The sequence below is a fragment of the Papaver somniferum genome, chromosome 10 (genome assembly GCF_003573695.1).
Source record: "Papaver somniferum cultivar HN1 chromosome 10, ASM357369v1, whole genome shotgun sequence".
Classification (NCBI taxonomy): domain Eukaryota; kingdom Viridiplantae; phylum Streptophyta; class Magnoliopsida; order Ranunculales; family Papaveraceae; genus Papaver; species Papaver somniferum.
The window spans coordinates 25,002,430-25,023,329 of record NC_039367.1 but is presented as its reverse complement, the minus strand read 5'-3'; the positions used below and the strand labels follow the sequence as shown (position 1 = coordinate 25,023,329).

General features: G+C 37.6%; 3 protein-coding genes across 4 annotated transcripts; 1 reads left to right on the top strand and 2 right to left on the bottom strand.

The window, feature by feature from the left end:
- Positions 1–5,250: 5,250 nt before the first annotated feature.
- On the top strand, positions 5,251–7,365 carry LOC113318968 (probable ribose-5-phosphate isomerase 3, chloroplastic). 2 transcript variants are annotated; one of them, XM_026567270.1, is made up of 2 exons: positions 5,251–6,311; positions 6,489–7,365. In XM_026567270.1, the coding sequence occupies exon 1, from the start codon at positions 5,429–5,431 to the stop codon at positions 6,305–6,307; it is 879 nt and encodes a 292-aa protein (XP_026423055.1). In that variant the 5' UTR covers positions 5,251–5,428; the 3' UTR covers positions 6,308–6,311; positions 6,489–7,365. The 2 variants fall into 2 exon arrangements, with proteins under 2 accessions (XP_026423055.1, XP_026423054.1); XM_026567269.1 differs by having other exon boundaries at positions 6,452–6,607.
- Positions 7,366–7,708: 343 nt separating this feature from the next.
- On the bottom strand, positions 7,709–9,163 carry LOC113318969 (glutathione S-transferase U17-like). The gene is made up of 2 exons (XM_026567271.1): positions 8,696–9,163; positions 7,709–8,596 (listed from the first exon to the last, which is right to left on the bottom strand). Exons 1-2 carry the CDS (start codon positions 9,032–9,034, stop codon positions 8,186–8,188), a joined length of 750 nt encoding a protein of 249 aa, XP_026423056.1. The 5' UTR covers positions 9,035–9,163; the 3' UTR covers positions 7,709–8,185.
- A 160-nt stretch (positions 9,164–9,323) lies between these two features.
- On the bottom strand, positions 9,324–10,528 carry LOC113318971 (glutathione S-transferase U17-like). Its single transcript, XM_026567272.1, has 2 exons — positions 9,969–10,528; positions 9,324–9,872 (listed from the first exon to the last, which is right to left on the bottom strand). Exons 1-2 carry the CDS (start codon positions 10,296–10,298, stop codon positions 9,501–9,503), a joined length of 702 nt encoding a protein of 233 aa, XP_026423057.1. The 5' UTR covers positions 10,299–10,528; the 3' UTR covers positions 9,324–9,500.
- Between the last annotated feature and the right edge of the window lie 10,372 nt (positions 10,529–20,900).

Below are 20,900 nucleotides of genomic sequence, written 5' to 3'. Positions count from 1 at the left end.
ATTCAACAAAACAATGAATCATGGAATAAAGGTTCTCACAACATCGTACAAAAATGGTAACTATCCAACTCTTACCTATTTACAATTTCACTAGCTATAGTGATTACAATCTCGAGAATTTGTTCGCTCCTTCAGACCTGCAAAGACGAACAAAATTCGTTATTCACAACTATAACGTGATTTTCATAAAACTGTGAACAATTCACAAAACTTCCATCATGTGAAAAATTCACATTATTTTCACCGTGTGAGTAACTCCCACCGAGTGAACACTCATTGGTTTTGTGCATACACTACCAGATCACAAAATCCATGCAAACAATATTTCATCAAAAAATTGTTTACTTCTAGCAATTGATGATAATCAAAAACTTAATTTCACATAAGTTTTCACTGTGTGAACATTCACTGGTTTTTCAAAAATTGGATAGACATCCATTCTACAATTGTGAAAACTCATATACAGATATTATTTCACCATGTATAATTGTCTACTTTCAACAATTGTTCAAAATCAAAACATTGACTTTACAAAAATATATTTTAACGTGAAACTCACGTAAATTTGAAAATATATATATATACATATTTTGCTCCCTCGCGCGAGCATCCGTGTTTGAAACGAGTATATTTTCAAAAATTTATGAAAGGTCACATATCGAAAATAAAAAATTTCATGAAAGCTCATCAACAAAGTTTATATTACTAACAGACGCACGTCTATTAAAAAAAAAAACTTTTTCTCTTGTACGAGCATCCACCTTTGAAACGAGAGTTTATTCCCTTTTGTAAAATCTCACATATTTAAAAAGAAAAAAAATTGGCTTTCATGAAAGCGCGTAGATAAAATTTTTATCACTATATTTTGTTTGTTTCTTAACTACGAACGACGCACGTTTGTTCTTAAAACAAGGATTTCTTTTTGGGCTCGGGCCCGCAAACATTAATCCGACCAAAACAGGATGTCCGATCTTCCAAATCAGCAATGCCTCTCTCTCCGTGACCACGAGATGACACTGCATCACACCATCAGGATCCTCACCTGAGAATTTTCTTGTACATGGCGCCATTGGAGCAAATCGGGGTTCTGAAAATACCTTTGTACGACTGAGTTTCGCAGCTCATCTCGTAGAAAATCACCATCTAATGCTTACTGCGGCACATGACTGTCCCTCATTAAGCATGGGACTTAATATTGATGGTAGATTTTCGACAAGGGTCAAAATCATAAAATCATGATACTGCATGTTTCTGACCCGACTTTAGGAACGCATGTGACGATTCATATTTTACGATCCGTGAACCGTTTTCACGATCTCTGATCGAGTACCTCTCAGAGCCACGATGAATATGATTATCGAAAGGCCTCCCATTTGCTGAGCGTTCAATGCTGTGCATTTCATCGCGTCCCTCTATGTAGAAGAAAGATTGGGCAGTCCTCCATACATAATTGTTTGTTGAGAGGACAAAACGCCTTCAGGACGTCGGTGACACTCGATGTTCCCTGACTTCATAGAGGTACCTGCCTCTACATAGAAGAACGATTGGGTGGTTCTCCGTAAGATTAAGAGCAATAACGCCTTCAGGACATCGGTGATACTCATTGTTCCCTGACTATGTAAAGAGACCGCGTACAGACCCAGACGGTTCTCCGTAAGATTGAGAGTAATAACGTCTTCAGGGCATCGACAACACTTGCTGATTCACTGACTATACATAAGAGATTAAATTCTACCGTGACATTCACCACTGAATTCCTAGAAGATAATCTATCTTATCTCATTAATCCTATTTCATGATCGAAATGGTAATAGATAAATGTATTACTCCGATTCCATGATCGAATCCACGGTTGATCTCATGAAATGGTAATAAATATTACTCTGATTTCATGGTCGAACCCATGGTTGGTCTCATGAAATGGTAATATCACCACTTATTTTATTACTCCTATTTCATGGTCAAATCCACGATCCCATGGAATGGTAATACCTATTTTATTATTCCGAATTCATGGTCGAATCCACGGTTGATCCTATGAATTGACAATAAAAAACTACTCACTTTGATTAATCAGTTTCATGAATCATTCTCCGCTGAATTTCATAAATTAGTAATAAATACTCAAAATCGGGCATCTGGACTACCACTGAGTAAGCCCCATAAAAAGGTGCAAGTGTACTCGACAATGATGCACAAACGAGCATCCAAATGCGCGAACGCGCATCGAAAATATGGACAAATGAGGAATCCCGCACAAAACAGGAAAGAGAAAATAACAATATTAAAATAATGGAGAAGCGCCCATGGGCCGTCCCACCGGAGGGCCGGCCGTGCCCTAGCCATGGCAGGTCCCATGCTTCCTCCATTATTTTTCCTTATTTTTGTTTTTTTCATAAACTCATGAAGACTCCTCCATCTCAGCAACTTTCCTTGTTTGAGCAAAACTCATGGTTTCTCCATATTTTGTGGTTTCCCCAATTTTGTGTAGTTTCACGAAAAATAATAATAAAAAATAGGGAAAGGTGTTGAGGGACCGGGAAACTTAGCCGGTCGGCCATGCCCTAGCCGTGCCCGGTCCCACACCTTACAATCTCTAATTTTTCATAAATTGTTATTTTTCTCATCTTGTGAAACTCCCCTGTTTGCAAAAATCATGGTTTCTCCATATTTTCTCAAATATTGCGCAAACCATGAAAACGCCAAAAGTCAACATGGTCACATGACCGACTAGGTTACTCACGAACAGAATATTAAAATATTTCTATTTTTATATTTATAAAATATTGATCAATTGAGCATACATGCTCATTCCAGTAAAAATCAAGAATTTCAGTCAAGATGAAACTCTTCTGAAAACTCACAATGTTGGTCGAACGCACATTAGAAAATACTGAAACTCTCAGTACGGGAATACGTACACCATGGTAACACGTGCATGCCCTCTTGATCAACTAGGTTCATCCCCGGGGCTTGCACAAAGTCGGTCCCACGCGTTTTCCTAGTTTTTACCTAATTTGCGCAATTGCTCATATTGGGTCCAAACTCTTTCTAATCAACTTGGAGTTTGCTCGGACGCTCACCAGCGATCCCACGACCACCAAGATCCGGTCTCATACCATCTTGGTTGGTCCCCCACCTTTCCATAATTAGGTTTTATCACCTAATGCTCAATCGAGCACTATTTCAATAAGTGATGAAACCAGCATTTAATCATCATTCTTTCACCAACTCTGGTGCACGCTCACTCAAGCGCTCGAGCACCATATGGATGGACGTCCATAATTCCATGTGGTCGGTCCTTTCTCACTCGACCTATTTTCAGCGATCCACCAATTAACGAACAATCGATTGAAAACTAGGATTTTGAACAAACGCTCAACAAATCATCATTCTGAGCATGACTCACACACCGAATAAATTTATGTTGATCCAGAAAACAACACGCGGATTAATTTTATAATATTTGGTAATCTACCAATATTTTAATTGGGTCACGTCACCAATAAATAATTTGTCGAATCGAGCAACACTTGCTCAATTGCTCGAATATTGATCCAACTATCAATATTTAGTAATTTATCAGTAATACGTCGAATTGATCAATACTTGCTCAATTGCTCGAATATTGATCCAACTATCAATATTCAGTAATTTACCAGTAATCCGTCGAATTGAGCAAGACTTGCTCAATTGCTCGAATATTGATCCAACTATCAATATTCAGTAATTCGTCGAATTGAGCAATACTTGCTCAATTGCCCGACTATCAATATACCAGTAATTCGTCGAGTAATACTTGCTCAGTTACTCGAATGTTCCACTGAGAAATTCGTCATTCATGCTCAATTCAACAAAACCTAGACTCATTGTCTAAATCAGTCAAAGTGACTAATTAAATACACGTCTGTCATGCAGACTCCACAATTCGTGAGCCATCAATCACGTCAAATTGGGGGATATCAATTAGGGTTTTTGTCTGGCAGCCTACAGCACGTGGATTCATCCGCAACGAGAAATGTGAGTAAGTCGTGTCAACGGTTGAAGGAGTTAGCAAAGTAGTGGATGAGTGATCAACCAAGACTCCGCACGACCGGGAACTGGTTTCACCACGATCTCCCACTTTCCTACTCTTTCATTTAAGAAACCGTCGCACTTACAGGGATCAGGGTGTTCATCATTCTTGCAATATAAATAAGTCAAAATCGAGGACAACATCATCATTATCATCAATCACCATTCGTCAACAACTCGATTAAAACTTATTCACAGAACTCAACTTCAGCAGTTCACCATTATTGCAGAAACCTTCAACACATCCACAATCCTTGATCCCGCACAATTCTCAACTTCCCTCATACAGATCAACCCATCTCCCTCTTTGCGATCGAATTGACTCTAGAACGGCAATTGACTTGGTTTAGGCCGGAGTCCTACAGATTGATCTCTCGAATCTAAGCACTCCCTTTGCAGTGCATCTGTGTGAGGTTGAGCAGAATCTCCATCGCACGGTGATTCCCTCATATCCTAAAAAAACAGCAAACCGTTTTTCCCCATCCACACAACTTTATATGGCTCTAAAGGCTTTGATATGATCCGGATTGTAATTGCAACATAAAATGTCGCCTTCTTCTATCTTGATTTGCATCTTCATCCATTTGATGTAAAAACTACATACACATTTCTTCCTCTTTTTCATACAACATTTCATCCATCTCCATATCTTCCTCAGAATAATCAAAATCAGAATTCATGATTGAAAATTTAAAGCAATTGAAAGAAAAGATTGATCGGATGAAAGATTGTTGTGAATTTGTAAGATCAAACTCGAGTCGTATTTATGGAGGAAAAAACTAGCCGGTAGAAACTAGCCGTTCCGGTGATCGTTGAAAAGTAGTCGTTGGCGACTTTGGTTCAAGCGCCGACGTTTCTTTTACAATCGCTAGCGTTTTTGCTATGAATGCCAGCGATTTACCTACGAGCGCAAGCGTTTTTACTAAGGTCGCGCGTTATGTTATCTAACGTCAAATGCTTTAGCATAGTGGAAAATCCGATCTGGCCATCCACCTGGCTCAACAAACACATGGGTTTGTTCAGTCCCATAGGAATTGCCTTTAGTAGTTGGTGTTAGCTACATTGTGGCCACTAATCCAAGAAAAAACCTGGTGATTGCTCTTGGCATACTCCAAGAGCCTGCTTGATATTGACCACCACCACCAACCCTTTTCTGAAAACGAAAAAAAAAAAAAAAAAAAAAAAAAAAAGCACAGGAGGAAAAAAAAATACTTGAAATCATTGGTTTTGATCTCACCAAATCATATCTTCTCTTTTCTCCACCTAAAATATGAATTCAAAAAATCAAAACAAACAAACAGAGAAGAAGAAGAAACACCTCTGAATCCCTAAATCTCTCCATTTCCACTCAACCATGGCTACCTTATCTCTCATATCTCACACATCCTCTCTGAAAATCTCCTCTAATTCCATCTACAACAATGGAATCAGTAGACTTATCCTACACACTCCATCAACCCTTAAACTACACCAATCCCATTCATCAATGTCAATCAAAGCTTTTTCATCACCATCTCCAACTCCAATCCTAACCCAAGATGACTTAAAAAAACTAGCAGCTGATAAAGCTGTTGAATATGTAAGTAGTGGTATGGTTTTAGGTCTTGGTACTGGATCTACAGCTGCTTTTGTTGTAGCCAAAATTGGTGAATTACTGAAATCCGGTGAGCTTAAAGACATAGTTGGTATACCTACATCAACAAGAACCTATGAACAGGCGAAATCTCTAGGTATTCCGTTATCAGTTCTTGATGATCATCCAGTTCTTGATCTGTCAATTGATGGTGCTGATGAAGTTGATCCAGATTTGAATCTAGTTAAAGGGCGAGGCGGGGCATTATTGAGAGAGAAAATGGTTGAAGCAGCTTCAAAGAAATTTGTTGTTGTGGTTGATGATACTAAATTAGTTGATGGTCTTGGTGGCAGTGGATTAGCAATGCCTGTTGAAGTTGTACAATTTTGTTGGAAGTATAATTTGATTAGGTTACAGGAATTGTTTAAAGAAGAAGGTTGTGAAGCAAAATTGAGAATTGATGCTGATGGTAAACCTTATGTGACTGATAATTCTAATTATATTGTTGATTTGTATTTTGAGACACCAATTAGAGATGGATTGGCAGCTGGTAAAGAGATTTCGTCGTTCCAAGGTGTCGTTGAACATGGATTGTTTCTTGATATGGCCACTGCTGTTATTGTTGCTGGTAAAGAAGGTGTTAGTGTTAAAAGCAAGTGAGAATGTGAGTGCATTTCTTCCGTCTTTTTTACATAACTTCTTATGATTATTTCTTGTTTTTTCAAGTTTTTAGTTTATTCAGTTTGATAAACTTGGAAAAGAGAATCTGAAAAATAATTGTTGTACTCTTGTATTCCGTTTTAGTTTATTGGAAATGTTGAACATTGAAGATTCTGTTCAGTGTAATAGAGAGAATGATGGAAAAAGGGAGATATTCATTTGGAATGGAGTACTGTTAATTTGGAGTGGTGTTCTTAGTAGAATTTTATGGACTCAATAACAGGAAGCAGTTGAAAGGTATGTAAATTTGCCCTTTCTCAGAGTTTTCTTCCCTGAGGTAGATTCGTAATTTGCCAGTAGAGTGTGCTTTCTGTCAGACCTGAATATGTAACCTTTCCTGCCATGATCACTGATGGTATTCTCTCTTGAATACCCATTACTAGAAGAAATTTATAGGTTGGGGCAGCAACAGTAGAACTGCCCAAAGACCAACCCTTGCCGTGTCGTCGGGCCTCATTTCTGCTCATGTCTTTAACCCCTTCACAATACCACATAATATCCTGATTAAGAAGTCTATGCAGCTGGTACATATGCTTCAACATGGAGTCCTACTCCTTAACATTACACATATAGATAGTTACAACATTGAACTTCAAAGATTTTCGATGTAAGAGCGCCTAATGCTCGAGTTCATGATACTTGGGAGCTCTAATTAGTCCGGAGAAGCCTCTTCACTCCCCTGTTGGTGCCAGTTGACTGTGACTATCCTGCGTTTCAATTTCTCTATGCAGTCCATCACAACCTTTATAGCAGCAACCTTATCTCCACTGACTTCTAGTCCCCTGGCTGTTTTTAGACAACTTGCTCCCCAGAAATTACCTGAAATGTCATGAAATCTGAAGATATTGTTAGTTGAAGCAAATACTGACTTATTAATGTGTGTATAATATTTTGAATTGCTTCATTTTGTTTTGTGTAATCTGAATAAATTATTAGTTCTCTTCTTTTTGTGAAGAGAAAGAGTTAATTTTTGGAATAGTTTTAAGAGGTTTATTAATTCGTTTTAATGAAGTCCCATAAGTTAGTTGCTGTTGCTATGCCTTGTGAAGCAGCTTAGTTAGCTGGATTTTCTTATGTTTTTGTTCTTGCAACTCAAGGACTAGTAAGACTACAAGCCAAACCAGTATTTTTCATGTGCTGACATCAATATATGGTTGAATCCGATGAGTGAATAGCAGAACTCTGCAACTAACTTATCTGAAGCCCTGTTATTATCATACAGCAAAACCAGTTCACATGACTTTCCAGAAACAGTTTAGTTTGTAGGGCTTGGGATTTTCAGCCATGCTGCCAATATGTTCTAGGTATACTCCAAGAGCTTATCAGTATCTGATCTTAACTTCTCTGCATTATCAGCACAAAACCTATCGACCCATTTTACAAATATAATCTTAAATTGTCTGAGATTTTTTTTCTTTCTTTTCAACCTCCCTGGAACGCTTTTCTAACCCAAATGAGAACAAGATGGAATTTCAAGATGCACTATTTTCTACCTATCCCCCATTAACTGCATTTCTTGAAAACTTCTTCCAGTAAGCCGTACCAGGCAATTACTTGTTTCATTGGTGCCCTTTTATCTTCTGCTCATACTAGACTTCACAGCACTTTGCCTGCGGCAACATCAGGACCAACATGTACAATTGCAAATTCAGACTAGTAGAACGGTACAACCTTGAAAGTACTCGGTTAGACAGTACATACTACTGTAATTTTATTTATGAAAGACGTAACTGTTATTACAGTCACTGTTTGCATTACTACAAACAACACTGAAAGGAAACAAACACAATCTTATAGATGTCTAATATATTTCATTGTTTACAACTTTTTTAGTTTGAAGGGGAGGTTTAGATCCAAAAGTCTTCTTAGAAAACTCCATGAGAGCTTCGGTTTCCGGTTTCCTGCATTAAACCTTCGGGTAATGAAGTCAACAGGTTTAACTGTTTCATCAGCACAAAACTTGTCAGCCCATTTTGTAAGCCCTGGAGCTTTTGTTTCATCAAATAGTTTGATCCCATTCATCTTCTCTGTAACTTTAATCGAACCAATATAACACCCAAATGCAATATCAATATACCCAATTTTTTCTCCACCGAAAAAGTCTTTTCCTTTACTAATTTCCTGATAAGCTTGTTCAAGTAGGCCAAACGCTGCAATCATTTGTTCAATGGCTGCTGTATATTCTTCTGCATCCTTGCTCTTTGCAATCCCCATTAAAGAAGGAAAGAACTTGAACAAAAACAAAAACCAACAAACCCCCAGTTTAGCAACACATTTGAATTGTCTGAAATCAAAGTAAAGTTAAAGAGTTCTGAAAATGATTATTACCTTGTCATCAATGTAAGTTGCCCAGAAACGAGCAATGGAAGCATCATAAGGATCAGAAGGCATAATAGAATGTCCAGAAGAAGACCAAACATCATCAATGTATTGAACAATGTTCATTGATTCACAGATGGATTTATCACCATGAATCAATACAGGAACTTTCTTGTAAACCGGATTTGATTTTAAAAGAAGTTCACTTTTAGTACCATATGGTTGTTCAAGAAATTCATAATTGACTGATTTTATGTTGAGTGCAACTCTAGCCCTCATCACAAATGGACTTGGCCATGCTGGCCATCCACCTAAAATCTTTACCTCTTCACTTTCTGATCCTGCCATGACTCTGTGTGTGTGTGTGTTTTTTTTCTTTCTAATGAACAAGAAATTTTTTTATCTAGTTTTCATTTTCATTTTTTTGAATGATTCTTGATATTTATGGGGTGAGTTGATATTTAGGCAATAGTCAACATACGCGCCAGGAAAAGTCGATCATGTCAGTTTCCAGGATACTGTGTAACATGCCGTGGACATCAATCAATCAAGGACCTTCTAGAGGCAAACCTTAGTAATTATGGAATTTGGTAATCATGTAGTCTCTGGTTGGAGAGTCTGAGCCCTTTAATAGTGATTAATCTTAAATAACACAGTGTGACATTTTAAACAGTGCATACTTACTAGTTACTACTACAATTTTATTATGAAAAACAAAATTAGACCATCACTAGTTCTTAAGCACTACTACAAACAACACTGAAGGGGAAAAAAACACAATCTTAAAGATCTCTAAGACAGTTTTACAGCTTTTTTAGTTTGAAGGAGGAGGTTTAGATCCAAAGATCTTCTTAGCAAACTCTACGAGAGCATCAGCTTCAGGCATAACAGATTTAACTGACTCATCAGCACAAAACTTGTCAGCCCATTTTGTTAGCCCCGGAGCTTTTGTTTCATCAAATAGTTTGATTCCATTCATTTTCTCTGAAGCTTTAATCCAACCAACATAACACCCAAATGAAATATCAATATACCCAATTTTCTCTCCACCAAAAAAGTCTTTTCCTTTACTAGTTTTCTGATAAGCTTCTTCCAGTATACCAAAAGCTGCAATCACTTGTTCAATGGCTGCTTTTCTTTCTTCTTCATCCTTACTTTTGGCAATCGCAAATAAAGATGGAAAGAACTTAAACAAAAACAAAAACCAACAAACCCCAGTTTAGCAACACTTTAGAATAGTCTGAAATCAAAGTAAAGTTAGAGATTTGGGGATGATTATTACCTTATCATCAATATATGTTGCCCAGAAACGAGCAATGGAAGCATCATAAGGATCAGACGGGATGATGGAATGTCCAGAAGAAGCCCAGACATCATCAATGTACTGAACAATGATCATGGATTCACAGATGGGTTTATCGCCATGAATCATAACAGGCATCTTCTTGTAAATAGGATTTGATTTCAGAAGAAGTTCACTTTTGCTACCAAATGTCTCTTCAAGAAAATCATACTTGACTGATTTGATGTTGAGTGCAATTCTAGGCCTCATCACAAATGGACTTGGCCATCCACCTAAAATCTTCACCTCTTCACTTCCTGATCCTGCCATGACTAAACTTAGTGTTATTTTTCTAATGGAAGAAGAAAATTTTGATCTAGTTTTTCTTGCTTTTTTGATTGATTCTTGATATTTATGAACCCTGAATTATGTGGTGAAAAAGTGAGGGGGTCTGTGTGGTTATAAATAGGGTTGAAATATGTAGTTGGAGTGTGGAAGGATGAAGTAATGCTCTAAATATAGGCTGAGGTATGAAATGACGAACTAATGTACGAAAACAGGCAGGGAGAGAAGAGAATCAAGAAAGCGCTATCGAGGTGAACTAAAATGTTAAATATTGAAGACGTGTTCAGGCTACGGTATACTTTAAATATTTCAAGTTTTTTTTTTTAGTTGATATTTTCTACTATTGTTCCGCTCATATGCTCCAAACTTAAAAGTGTAAGTCGCATATGTTATATGTACATTACCATAATCTGTACTGGTAGTGGTGGTTTCTTGTGCCTTTAAGTCTGTCTCGGCTTGGGAGGAATGAGCTCCGGATTCATCTGAACAACATTTATGAAGACCGAGTGTAATTTTTTTTTTTATTTTGTAAATAATGAGAATGATTCCTTATTGAAATGACTCGATGTTATGTCAATTGATCTCCATGTTTTAACTTTAGACTTGGGTGGTTGGCAGATTGCATGGCTGAAGTAACTGAGCCAACAAACGTCATTGATGACGGAGGGCACCATTGTTGGCCCACCATTTAATATGAGTGTTTTCAACGTCCAGAATGTTCTCAACTTTTCATCACTATGTGAGAAAGAGGAAATGAACAAAGTAAGCATGGAGAAATATGTGAGAAAGAGGAAATGGGACCAAGCCAAGTTAGGGAATGCACGTTTCCATTAGAGCATAACAATTTAATCCCGTCTAAGGCCGGTTCCTATGGGGGCTGCAAACTGGCCATCACCTGTTTTGCGTCCACTGTGAAGTTTGCAAACGCAAATTGACCTGGCTAATTTGCCACTTACGTCAGTTGTCGTGGGGTTGCAAACCGGCCACTTAGGCCTGTTGCACCCACTATGGTGCTGGCAAACTAGTAAGCTGGCCACTTAGCCAGGCTAGATTGAGTCTTTACCGAGCGATCGAGTCTTGACTGCTCGGTTGACACTACACTGAATGCTTAACTGTTGCCCCCAGCTGTGTAGACTCGACATCCCAGCGTGTTCCATCCAACGGTCCTTAATTCACCAGTTTATAAGGACCAAATTCCAATTTCATTTATATGCGCGTCATTTCTTCAATCTTCATTCTTTCACTCCACAAATTCAATATGTCAGTTCGCATGTCAGTTTGTGGTCACAAATTTACCTTAGCTAAAGATGAATGCAAGTGCAGAAGTTATGTTCTTGTTACCCAAAATCATATCAATGGTGTACACCAACACAAACATACTATATGGCAACACATATTTCATATATTTCAAGAAAAAACATTGAACCTTAGTAATCGAGATGCAAATTCTTTGAGTCATTGCTTCCAAGAAATCAATAAGGATGTGAACTTGTTTGTTGTTGCGCTTATTTAAGGCAATCAAAACCGAGTAAATGGTCAAAACGAATTTGATGTGGAGCAAATATGTCGGGATGAATGGCGCAACAGAGTGGGAAAAGATTTTCAATTCTATAGTTTTTATCAAATCTTGAGAGTGTTGCCCAAATATGATGCAGCTAGATTAACTTGTACTCTAGCTTGTATGATGCATTTAATCAAGATTTAAAATTACTATGAAATCTCAATTAAGTTAATTTTAATTTTAAGATATTAATTAAGATATAAACTACTGCATCTATCGTTAAGTTTCGTAATCTAATTTCGAGTTTTAATTTATATTAGTGCCTCTTTCATAAATGGAGATAATAATTAAGATATAAACTTACAATAAACATTTTAAAAATAAAAATCTGGAACAATGTTCTTCATCTTGTTTTTCTTCTTCATTTCCTCAAACTTCCAAACAATTAATGCGCTCACAAACGGGATTTCCTCTGTTTATCTTCTTATTTGACTTCAAATTTTCCTTGCCTTGAACTTTTCTTTGCCTTTTAGTTGGAGGTTTGATTTGGTTAAATCCAAAACTTGTACACTTTTTTGGTTTTTGTGAAGTTAATTTGTCGATAATCAATAATATTTCCTTGGTCTCCAAGGGAACAGTTTTTAACGGAGTAAGTCTTGGAAACCAAGTATTCGATACTTAGGGAACCGATAGTATTCCATATTTAGCAAACTGGTAGAAACTTTGTCACCAAGTATAATACTTGACATCCAAGTATTAATCAAGTATAAATAGACGTAATCTAATTTGGAGAATGTATGGAATTCACAATGGAGTTGTGAGAGATTCCATCCCACCTCTTGGGGTGGTTCTCTTGTGAAGATTTTTCATGATGAGTCTAAGGTTTCTTCTTGAGCGTTTGCGACACATCGTTGGTGAAGGTCAAAAGAGAAAGGCGAGGCTGTCATGAGTGGTTCTTGTATCTAGCGTGAGGTTACAACAAGAGAACTGTTCTTCAAGTGTTGTAGGTAATCGCATCAATGGGTCTGCCAAGCTAGGTGGCAAGATAGCATTTGAGTCAAGGTTGTCTTCTAGATATTGGTTGTAATGCTAGAGACATAGGTGGCTGACAATAAGTGTTCATATGTTCTTCGGAGATTTTCATTGAATCATCATCGCAAGTGGACATAGGCATATTGCCGAACCACTGTAAATCTCGTGTCATGGTATGCTTTTATTGTTTACTCTTTAATGAGTGTTTTCTTTGCTATATCTATATTTGGGATGTTCGTATCTATCTTTGATAGAGCACCAGACGTAAGTAGTCGACCGTTACCAGGCGTAAAACCCCAACAATTGGTATCAGGTCCATGGTTGGCTGGTACGGCCGACTTGGAAGAATACTCGATGATTAAAGTGTTTGATCGTGTGAAGTTAGAGATGGCATCGGAACAAGCGGAGATTTCGAACAATAGTTTGATGAAGGAGATTAACGGAAATAAGATTCTTTGGACTCTTAAGTTCAAGTGAAATATGGTAATTCATTGCGGTCCTTCGACAAGGCATTGAAAGGGGAATACCGTAGAGATTTTGGAAGGATGTTGATCGGGAAGAACGTGATTTACAGGAGTGTTGTTTCTGTAGAAGCGACAATGTTCATCCTTCTCGATTCAGAGAAGGTAGTCTGTTAACGTACTTCTTAAAAATTTCAGTAAGTTAATGAAGTGAGTTAATGGATGCGGGAGAAGTTGTTAAGGGCAAAGAGCAAGCTGTTACTACTGTGTTGTTTCTGGATATATATGATAATACACCTGTACAATTTAATGTGACCGGGTTGAAGGGTTGTATATTTCTAAAACAACGGGAAATATGGAAATAATAATCCGTATGTAAGAAATTACTCAAGGCGAGGTACGAATATGTTACTGGTGTAGTTGGAAGAAATATTCTCCAAAGCTTAAAGCCAAGGAGAATTGTGATCAGTTAAATAAGGCGTAATCGTAGAAGTTTCTGATTCAGGAGAGGTATGGGAGGTCACATGTGGTGATCCTTTCGAAGTGTGGTTCTTTGATTCAATTTTTATTTTCATGTATGAGTCCAAACAGGGCTAGGTTACTTCTTACGAGTTTGTAGGTGGTACCGTATTACTTGGTATTAATTACTCTTGTGGTATAGTTCGGATTAGAAAAGTTCAAAATCAAGAATCATGGGGTAAAGTAAATCATGTGGACACGTTCCTGAGTTCAAGAAGTATTTGACATCACTTGGAATTTTGGAATCCAAAGGTTACAATAATGCGACGAAAGTGGATTTGCAAAGGTGCTGAAGTCAGATATGCAGTTGGATAAGAAGAGACGAAATTATTTGTTTCTTATACGGTGGTACAGAAGTAGGTGGAGCTTGTTGGAGATCCAGAAAGGAGATTGATTCTAGTTCTTTAAAGACATGAAAATATATGCGTCTGGGGCATATAAGTGAGGAGAAGCTAGAAGATAGCTGATGGAGTTTCCAAAACCTGATGTCTATGAACGTGGAGTTTATGGAAAGGAGTTTGGCGAGGTTTTCATTGTACGGTAAGTATGGTGTGGTGCGTTCTAGAAGGGCGTATGTTGCATTCATTCGAATGTGTGGGAATATTTTTCGAAAATATTCATGGAGATTCTTTATTGTACTGTATGACGACTTATCAAGGAGAGTGTGGTAGTACGCCATGATGATTGGCAGAGTTGTGAAAGGATAGTGCAAGAGACTATGATATGATAAGGACCCAGTCTGACAAGAAAGACACACGGGTTAAGTTGTTTAACCGTGGGACTCAGTTCGTTGGGTTTGTGAAGAAGTACTGTCAGTCCATGCCTAGTAAGGCACGTTGCAGTAATAAAGAAATTTCAAGGTGGGAGAAGACACGGTGCATGTTGCCTAGAAGATTTTTTAGGTAATTACGATTTTGTGAGATGGTGTAAAATGGCGTGTCATATCAATTATGGTTTACCAAGAATATTAATCGTCAAGTTGAATTCATCTAGAACAGGTGAAGTGAAGTCTTTGTTTATCCAAATAAATAAACTTCTACTTGGGTGGAGGATTGGTAAAACGGGTATGTGGGAATTTATTCCACAAGTGATTTATATCTTAATTTATGGACAACATAAGCCCAATGACCTAAGGTCTCCATTACAGTTGGAGAAGTTTGCAGTGGAAAGAAGGTCGATGGGTGTTCATGTGGAAGGAAGAAACTCCGAGTACGAAAGGCGTACGACGTTGTTAAGAATATTGATAGTCAAGGGTTATGCACAAGGAAGGTATTGCTTACAAATATTTTCTCCGGTGGTATGAATACATGATCCATACCTTGTTGACTATGGTGGTGGTCTGTGGATGTGCACAAGTCAGAGGAAAACTTCTTATATGGTACTTAATTATGGAGTAAGAAAATCAGCTCAAAGGTTGTTGTTGTTGCAAAAAGAAGGAAGTATGTATACAAAGTAACAGAACATCGAATCGACGATTATTCACGGAATGATGAGCTTTAAAAGGATGAAGACTCAAGAGAAGGTATGATCGTAGATCAAGTTTCAAGGTGAGATGGACTATGTTAAAGAAAGACTCGTGGTAGAGATGGGAACAAGATTTTTGCAGAAATGACAAAGATCCATGCATGGATTGATTGTGTTTGGTGCGTAATAGGATTCATGCTCAAGATACTTTGATATTTGATACATACGTGATGGTTAGATTCTTGGAATCTGACATGTAGGGTTAGTTTAATAGCCTTAATATAAAATAACAAATGGTGATTGATGAGTGCCAAATGATGTATATATTTATCCCTTTTTGTTGGCATTTAACTCATTTTTTGTGCAGTAATTCTACATTTTATCCCATATTCTGTATTTTCATTGTTTTCAAGAATAAATATTTTTCTTACTTAATTTTGCATTTTTAGGTAATAAATAAAGTTTGGATGAATTGCGGAGCGGAATAGAGCAGAAAAGTAGTGAAAAGCCGGGAGGAATTACGCAAGGAAGCCGCGAAGAATGGTGCGCACAAGACCAAAAAGCTAGGAATGGGCTCAAGAAGGAAGAATTGTTCTTAAAGAAGATATGGGCTTGGCATACCCAAGGCCCAAAACCCTTACCCAAACCCATTTTCTATATCCATACCCGCCTCCATTCTCAGCCGTTAGATGGGATTACATCGAAATCCAATGGTCGCTTCAGTAGAGTGCATCAAGATCCGAGGTTCTTGTCAAACACCATAATGCCTAAATTCCAAACCTTCAGATTAGATTGCAGTTGAATCCTACGGTCTCTCCTATGCCTGTGCATCAAATCTCGATACTTCCGCTTGACACTACAGTACCTAACCCCATCTATAGCCGTTAGCTTCGTTGCATCTCACAATCCAACGGTCGATACCAGATTCTTCTCTCTTAGCCGTCCGATGCAACTCATATCACATCATCCAACACTCTTCATACGCGGACATCAAAACTTGATGATCCACCTCAAACCGAATCGACAGAACCTTATACCCAAACAGAAAAGAAACAAAACCTAACTCTTCCATCTTGTTCCTTCTTCTTCAACCGTACCATCACCATGTCCGCCATCACCACCACCTTCTCCCCTGTCATCTCCACCAAACGCCGCCAACAACTCTCTCCACCAAACCGTATCTACCCACATCACCCCCCATACCCTACATACATCTCTAGCCACCTATTTTACCCATTTCCCCTCTAATTTTCCCTTGAAACCCTAGGTGGGAAATTAGTAAAATAGGTGAGGCTATAAGACTGAATTGGAGCAGGAGAAGGACTGAGAGAAGGCAAAGAAGGATGGGTCGACGTCAATTTGAAGATTAGGTGAGTAATTTTAGGATTTTCAAAACCCTAATTTCAAAATTAGGGTTCATAAAAATTGGGTAGTTTCTGCTATAAATAGAGAGTGAGGTGTGTGTATGGAGGGGGATGCCTGGATTAACCAGAGCATCAGTAGAATAATTTTAGGTTTCCTTTTGTTTTGCAATTATAATTTTCAATCCACTGTTAGTATAAGTTGTTCTTTAATGTTTAGTGTTTCAATTTCAATATCAATGTCTAACATGTTCTAGCTTTACTTGCTAGGGAATGGATGAATCTTTAATCTCTGCTGTGTAGTACATTGTCATATTGCTCTTGAATGTTAAACAAGTTTAGGAATTACTTGAACTTGGTTCGTCATCACCTTACTTTCACATTGCATGCCATGTATGCATTGTAGTTAGATGCATAAGTTGTTGATAAAATTGCAACTCATGCTAGATAGATAAGCTTTTGACTAGTTGTGCCTTAGAAAGACAACTAGTACTTTGGAAAAGACCATAGTTGTGTTTAACATCCTAATAGAAGACTGCATAGCTAAGCCAAGGTGAATTCAAACCCCTAGTTCTCACCTATTCCATCCATAACATCTTCACTCATCCACCTTCACTGTCCACTTTTATTTTTCTGTTTTCCTTAATTTTTTTTTCTCTTGTTCCATTGCTGTCTTTACAGCCCATCAATTGTCCACTGTGGTGTTAATAACACCACACAACCTCATTGTTCACTGCCCCTAAGAACAAGTTAGCAAAAGAAGCAAGAAACTAAAAATAGCAAATATTTGCCCACCTTGTCCCTGTGGACAAACCCTGCTTGCCATGTTCTATACACTAGACCCTGTGCACTTGCAGGAATCATTTCTGTGACTCTTTTAGAGAGCCACCAGTGATTTTTCTATACGTGGATTACATGCTTGTTGCTTCGAAGAGCGTGGTCGATATTGAGAAATTGGAGTCTGAATTTGGTATAGAGTCATAAGAATTTTCGGAACCAAACGAGGGTACAGTAGATAGATTTGGTATACCAACGGTATGGTGGTGAATAGCTTCCATAATTTTGTGAGTATGTAGATTTCGACGATGGGGTTATGTGGATTTTTTTAAATCTACAAAACGGACATTCTTTACAGTGGCTTGTCGTCCAATAAGCTGGAGGTCGTCTCTCCAATCAGTTGGATTTCAATAAACATTGGAGTCTAAATTGGTAGACGTAAATGACGCCATGAAGAAATCAAGTTTTCTTCGAGGATTGATTGGATATTTTGGAGTCATACAAGAATGCATATGTGCATTATGATTGTCCAAGGGATGTAAAAAAAATTCAAGGCATTGAGATTTTCAAGCAAGGGTAAAACATATCAAAGTTTGGTTTCAGTTTGTGCGAGATATTAGTGGAGAGTTTTCATTATGGAAGAATTACTGGTGGGATAATCACACAAATATGCTTGTAAAGGTTGTAACCAAGGATTTAGTTCAAATATGATTTGCACTTGATCAGTATTCTACAGGAAGGTACCGAATGGTACAAGGTGGTGGCGATGATGAACGTCAAAGGAAGAACAAAGAAGGGAGGAAAAGAATTATCAACAAAGGTGGAGATTTGTGAAGTTAATTTTTCGATAATCAATAATATTTCCTTGGTCTCCAAGGGAACATGACTTAACGTGTAAGTCTTGGAAACCAAGTATTCGATACTTAGGAAACCGGTAGTATTCCATATTTAGGAAACTGGTAGAAACTTTGTCACCAAGTATAATACTTGACATCCAAGTATTAATCAAGTATAAATAGACGTGAGATAATTTGGAGAATGTATGGAATTCACAATGGAGTTGTGAGAGATTCCATCCCACCTCTTGGGGTGGTTCTCTTGTGAAGAGTTTTCATGATGAGTCTAAGGTTTCATCTTGAGCGTTTGCGACACATCGTTGGTGAAGGTCAAGAGAGAAAGGTGAGGCTGTCATGAGTGGTTATTGTATCTAGCGTGAGGTTACAACAAGAGAAGTGCTCTTCAAGTGTTGTAGGTAATCGTATCAATGGGGCTGAAGCTAGGTAGCAAGATAGCGGTTCAGTCAAGGTTGTCTTCTAGATATTGGTTGTAATGCTAGAGACGTAGGTGGCTGACAAAAAGTGTTAATATGTTCTTCGGAGATTTTCATTATAGTGAAAAGAATCATCATCGCAAGTGGACATAGGCATATTTCCGAACCACTATAAATCTCGTGTCATGGTATGATTTTATTGTTTACTCTTTAATGAGTGTTTGCTTTGCTATATCTATATTTGGGTTGTTCATATCTATCTTTGATAGAGTACCAGACGTAAGTAGTCGACCGTTACCAGGCGTAAAACCCCAACAATTGGTATGAGAGCCGTGGTTGGCTCGGTACGGTCTACTTGGATGAACACTCGATGATTAAAGTGTTGGAATCTTGCAACAATTAAAGAAACGTCAGATGTATCAAACAATAAATATAAAGAACAGTATCAAACAACTCTACCACGAACAAATTGATGAGGGCAGAATCACAGGTTCAACAAGCTGTCCTTAACACATTAGTTCGCGGGTATACTCTGAAGTAATGCTAAACCCCAACGTGCGAAGATGTGTCCAAGTAAAACTCGTAAAAGGAATTTCCCACAAATAAAACTCTTAAAAAATAATTTTGGAATTAAATTCCTAAAGAAAAAATTCTCCCAAAAATAAATCCGTGTAGGAAAGGGTCTTGGTGCATGGTATACGTGTATATCGCATGGGTCAAAATATGTATTTTTAGGATGAGATACTTGCAAATCAAGTTAGGTTTTTTGTTTTCTTCAAAAACAAGTAAAACTCGTAAAAGGAATTTCCCACAAATAAAACTCTTAAAAAATAATTTTGGAATTAAATTCCTAAAGAAAAAATTCTCCCAAAAATAAATCCGTGTAGGAAAGGGACTTGGTGCATGGTATACGTGTATATCGCATGGGTCAAAATATATATTTTTAGGATGAGATACTTGCAAATCAAGTTAGGTTTTTTGTTTTCTTCAAAAACAAGTAAAACTCGTAAAAGGACATTCTTTACAGTGGCTTGTCGTCCAATAAGCTGGAGGTCGTCTCTCCAATCAGTTGGATTTCAATAAACATTGGAGTCTAAATTGGTAGACGTAAATGACGCCATGAAGAAATCAAGTTTGCTTCGAGGATTGATTGGATATTTTGGAGTCATACAAGAATGCATATGTGAGACTGATTTCAGATTTAAAAATATAAAACAATAAAAATAAAGAAAATATATACACAAGGTTTGTCACAATGTCGAGAGATTACTGAGACTCAGGATTCCACCAAACCTCATATCATGTGGTTCAAAAACCAATTCTTAGACAATTATAGCGCTTGTTTATTGACTCTAATTCTTTGCCAGGGTAGATTTTTAAAAGATTAACTGTAAATCACTAGCATGATGCATCAAAAGCACTTAGACCAAGCATACATCATCACGACTTCACAACTAATTAAGAAAAATCATAAAACGATTAAATTAATGCAAAAAGTCATAAATAGAATTAAACATAATTACCACACGCATGAAATATGGCTTTCTCCATCATCCCAGTGTTGGGGTTTAGCTCCTCATATTAATCACTTGCTCAAAATACATGTTTGTTGCTCAAAAGTTGATTAAAAGAGTGAAAGGTGTAAAGCAGTTGATTTGCAACAACGTAAAAGTGTTACAGATCTCTGGTACAAAGAGGAACAATGATTAACTGTTGTATATAAACGTTACTGCTCTTCTGCTGTTGAACAACGATACTGTTCTGCGACTGTTTTTCGTGCGTTGTATGTTCTTCGTGTTCTTGAGCTGTGCAGCAGCAGAAACAGAGTTTGATAAAACTCTGATTTCTTCTTCTCTGGCCCTCTTCAGGTCCCCAAACTCTAGACACCCCTTCTATATGACCCAAACAATCTATTTATATCAAAAATACAGATTAAGTCTCTCCCAAATCTTCCAAAATCTCTTCCCCTCTCTTCACGGCAAAGTTGCAGCAATTTCTTGTTTTAGAATTTCAACGCGTTTCTGAGCTTTCCTTTTTATTCTAAACTCTTCCTTAGATAGATACAAATCTTTCGGAAGGTTCATAGCGTTTTAATCTCTCTAAAATTCCCTAAAACAGGTCACACACGTGACTTTCCATATATTTCTGTTGTGATGGAAATTCGTCGATTCAGCCCAGTCTAATAGATTTCAAAACCCATAT

Bases quoted from the DNA above. Each gene is read 5' to 3' on its own strand.
- LOC113318968 (XM_026567270.1), top strand. From the start codon at position 5,429: ATGGCTACCTTATCTCTCATATCTCACACATCCTCTCTGAAAATCTCC.
- LOC113318969 (XM_026567271.1), bottom strand. From the start codon at position 9,034: ATGGCAGGATCAGAAAGTGAAGAGGTAAAGATTTTAGGTGGATGGCCA. The intron at 8,597-8,695 runs GTAATAATCATT...TTTTTGTTCAAG, and splicing joins CAACTTACATTGATGACAAG to TTCTTTCCTTCTTTAATGGG.
- LOC113318971 (XM_026567272.1), bottom strand. From the start codon at position 10,298: ATGGCAGGATCAGGAAGTGAAGAGGTGAAGATTTTAGGTGGATGGCCA. The intron at 9,873-9,968 runs GTAATAATCATC...TTTTTGTTTAAG, and splicing joins CAACATATATTGATGATAAG to TTCTTTCCATCTTTATTTGC.